Source organism: Microtus ochrogaster, unplaced genomic scaffold (assembly GCF_000317375.1).
Source record: "Microtus ochrogaster isolate Prairie Vole_2 unplaced genomic scaffold, MicOch1.0 UNK28, whole genome shotgun sequence".
Classification (NCBI taxonomy): domain Eukaryota; kingdom Metazoa; phylum Chordata; class Mammalia; order Rodentia; family Cricetidae; genus Microtus; species Microtus ochrogaster.
Window position 1 is genome coordinate 4,528,667 of NW_004949126.1, and position 4,261 is coordinate 4,532,927.

General features: G+C 37.4%; 1 protein-coding gene across 3 annotated transcripts in view; it reads right to left on the reverse strand.

The window, feature by feature from the left end:
• The window catches only part of Clcn3 (chloride voltage-gated channel 3), an 81,922-nt gene that overhangs the window by 66,961 nt on the left and 10,700 nt on the right, over nt 1-4,261 (reverse strand). For 2 of the 3 annotated variants that reach the window (XM_005368100.2, XM_005368098.3), the window contains exon 2: nt 3,698-3,873. The exons of the other annotated variant lie outside the window; for it this stretch is intronic. In XM_005368100.2, coding sequence (XP_005368157.1) covers nt 3,698-3,857 — 160 coding nt within the window. In that variant the 5' untranslated portion in view covers nt 3,858-3,873. The remainder of the gene's footprint in view (nt 1-3,697; nt 3,874-4,261) is intronic. 3 annotated transcript variants of the gene reach the window in all.

Below are 4,261 nucleotides of genomic sequence, written 5' to 3' on the forward strand. Positions count from 1 at the left end.
AATAAATAAACAAATTTTAAAAAAAGCTGTATATATTATTAAAAAAAAACCCAAAGAGTGAAAGAGAGGAAAAGAGAGAACGTTGTTCATTTCACTTGATTTTTCAAGTTATGAATGCATATATTCTAGTTTATAACTGCCAATAAATGTCACTTAAATTAGGTAGAAAAAAATAATGATTATAAAAAAAGCAAATGGTTAATAATGCAAGAGCTGTCTTTTTAAATCAAAGAATATCCCAGGGAAGTAGCCTGGAGGTGTTACTATTCTGAAAAGCAATGAAGCAGAAGCAAACACAACAGTCTCAACCATTTTTGCTTTGTGCCATTTATAAGCTCATAAACAAGAGTAACTGAGAGGCCCAGAAGGTGAAGATTAAAAGTTGACAGTTTGAAAGGTTTAAAGGCTCAAAGTCTCAAGTACAAAGCCACAATAGCAATGTGAATTTACATGGACTGATCCTGGAGAAAGAGACAAAGAGCTTTGTTCCGTGCCACTCTACCCCTGAAGTACTTATGATTCCCAAACGAGTAAGCAAAGGCAAAGAAGCAGTCATTATAATAACAGCAGAGCTGTTGGCAATCTTAAGGTGCTAAAAGAAGCAAAAGGGAGGGGGGTGCTGGAGAGATGGCTCAGAGGTTACAAGCACTGGCTACTCCTCCAGAGGGCCTGAGTTCAATCCCCAGCTAACAACCATCTGTAATGAGATCTGGTGCCCTCTTTGACTTGCAGGCATACATGCAGACACAACAATGTAAACATAATAAATAAATGAATCATGAATACCTCCCGTAAAGGCAGCAGTTTCCTTCCAAAAAATTCTCAGAAGCAATGTCCTAAGAATAAAATAATTCTAAGAGACCAATTAACAGAAAGTTAAAACTATGTTGCAAATTCTCTTGCCAGATCCTAGATTGAGTGTCCCCTGCATAAAGGAAAGTACTCTGGTGCAGACATTGCTACCAGTAATTCCACGACTATTTGTACATAGTATCCAGTCAGTTAACAATTACAGGAGCCAAAGTCAAAAAAGAAGCAAAAAGAGAAGAAAAAAATTAGGCAACAGAAATGGAACCAAAGATGATTTGGGCACTGAAATTCTTAGACACAAATGTCAAGAAATATGCTCAAAAAGGCACAGTAATATGAAGACTTTCTCAGAACATGAAATAACAATATATTACTGTAATACAATATTGTGTATTATAGCATGTATATTATGAAATGGCTACATTCCAAAACTTCAAATCCTTGACACTACCAAATGCTGATGAGAAGGTAGGCAACAGAAACTAAACCAAAATGACAGATACTTTAGAATACAGTTTGGAAATTTCCGTTATTAACTGTATCTTTGCCATAAGATTCAGCTATAATGTTCCAAATATTTACTCTAGTTAGGTGAAATATTCACATGAAAATGAAAAAATACATAAAAAAAAGGAAAATACAGAAGAGCCTAAGCATCACAGTGAGAAACTCAACCACAAGTAAAGAGAATGGGGAAAGAAAGCTGTAGAAACGTTTGTGATGGCTCATCTTGGTTATCAACTTGACACAGCTGGGAAGAGGGACCCTTAATTGCAGAACTGCCCCCATCAGATTGGCCTGTGGGCATGTCTGTGGGGCCACTTTCTTGATTACTAACTTACATAGGATGGGTGTATAAGGAAAGTGGCTGAATGAGCATCCGTGAGAGTGAGACGATCTGCAACACTCCTCCATGGGCTCTGCTGCTGTTCCTGCTTCTGCTCCTGCCCTGGCTGCCCGACATGACGGACTGTGAGCATTGAGATGGAATAAACTCTTTCCCCCACCAAAGCAACAGAAAGCAAAGTAGAACAGAGATGCACTATAAAAACAGTCTGAGGATGAAAAGAAATCAAGTCATATTTAAGTTTCTCCCTCCACTAGGGTTAGTATATAGAAAAGAACACTGAAGCATATCCTGCTCAAGTAAATTTAACCACAAAACATAGACATACGCTGAGGTTCACTGAAAAAAAAAGGCATGTATTTCAGAACTGTAAGGGCACAAGCCCAGCATGCACCTACAGAAATACAGAGTAACACTGTGGGTAGTACCCTATCTAGCACAGCACAGCTTCTCACTAGGATGCTTGTTTAGGCTTTTCTCTATTTTTTTTTCTTTTACTTGGTTTTTTAAAAACATTTTCATGTGACTATTTCTCCTAACTGGAATAAATACTTCGGTACATTATTGCTGAATCTTATAGCTAATAGTATACAAAACTGTCAAGGTATCTTCCAAAGTGTCTGTCATTTTGATTAACAGTTCAAGTTGCCTGCCTTGGTACTGGACCAGTTATGCATATGGGAAAAAATAAATCTAAATTTTTATTCACATTACACACAATTAAATGCAAGAAGATTCTAGATCTAAATATGAATGGCACAAGAAGAAAACAGAATACTATCTTTGATCCCCTGATGTACCTGAAGTCTTTATTTTTAAATAACAGACCTTTGGCTATGTAAACCAGGCTGGCCTTAGATTATCTACCCTAGTCTCAACACCTGGAAGTGCGTGTGTGTGCCGTCATACCCAATATAGAAGAGTCATTAACAAGAACACAGACAGTAAGAACAAAGAAAAATACTAACTAGAGTTCATTAGAATCAATGGCTTCCCCCAAAACATCTTACTAAGAAAATGAAAGGACACACTTCAAGAGTATGAGAAGACATTTCCAATAAATGTATCTGACAGATCAGAATATATAATGGGCCTCTATAAAACATGCCGACTGACCTAGCCCTTCTGGAGGCAACCAAAAAAACCAAGTTAACATATAGAAGTGCATTTCAACTCCCAAATCATCAAATATAAGCTCAAAATGAGAGAACAGTGAAAATGTTTAAAACTGGTAATACTTTGGTACTTGGTAAAGATGCTCAACTAACCTTTCACACACTACAGACAGAAATAAGCACACCAAAATGTTGGGTATCTCTGACAGTGTGTGATGATGCTGACACATGCACACTCTAGATTTAGGCATTGCACACTAAGTATAACTCAAGATGCGTTAGATTACTTCACTAAAACACATGCACTTACATATTTTAGCAGTACTATTAGCAAACGCTAAAGTCTACAATGGAATATACAGAATAACTCACTGTAGTATATTTACACAAGGAAAAACTACACGGCAATGGAAATAACCACTACCATGTGCAACAACCCAGGTAATCCCAAAACACAATTAAAAACACGAGATAAGAGTTCACATTGTGACCCCACTTACAGAAAGTGTAAATACCCGCTAAATCAGTCTAAATGGAAATCCAAATAATAGTTGCTGGTAGGGAAAGAAGAGAGGAATCTAGGTAATGCTGTTTCCTAACTAAAGGGAAATTGCAGAACTTGTTTATTTCTCTGTTTTCATGAGATCAATGTAATGGTTGCATATCTCTCTGAATTACACTTAAATTTGAATATTTACTTCAATATTGGAGATTCTGGACGTAGTAAAAATATTTTAGGATAATACTATGAATAAGGTCACTGAGACGGATACTTTTAAATGGTTAATTTTAAGTTCTGTGAGTCTACCTTGGCTTTAAAAAGTTACCCCAAATGTTAGTCTCAAAAAAACAAAACAAAAGCCTCAGAGCATATGTACTGGTAGATATTCATAACTACAATTCTCAGTTGACATGCTGCACTTACCAACTGCTGTGTCACCGTCTAACAAATTGTCATCTTCAGAAGTCTGAAAGTCCATAATAGCACCTGCTCCATCTAAGAGCTCCTCATCGCTACTGGCGCTTGTTATGCTGTTGTAGCTGTTTCTATAGTAGCCTCTATGGAACAGCTGCTCAGACTCCATTTAGCTGTCTGGTTATCTGGAAAAAAGGGGAAAATGGCTTCAACATTTTCCCAACATATGACAAAAATCATGTATTCTAACATCACAAAATGAAAGCTAAGGTCTTTGCAGTAAAAATACTAAGTCCAGCTGCTATATAAGGGATCCCTCTATTATGCTAAGTGCTGAGGGATGGTTCAATTCTTTCTTCTCACTATGCAGGTGTCAGAGACAGAAGAACTCCTTCAAGCAGCACTGTAACAATCTTAAGATCCTCTAAGTGTAAATCTATCAAGTGCAGAGGTGCGCTTACAGTGTGCAGCTTGCTGCACAGGACAGGGAGAATCAGAGTATGCAATCGCTTACGTGTGCATGGACAGGACAGGGAGAATCAGAGTATGCAATCGCTTACGTGTGCATGGACA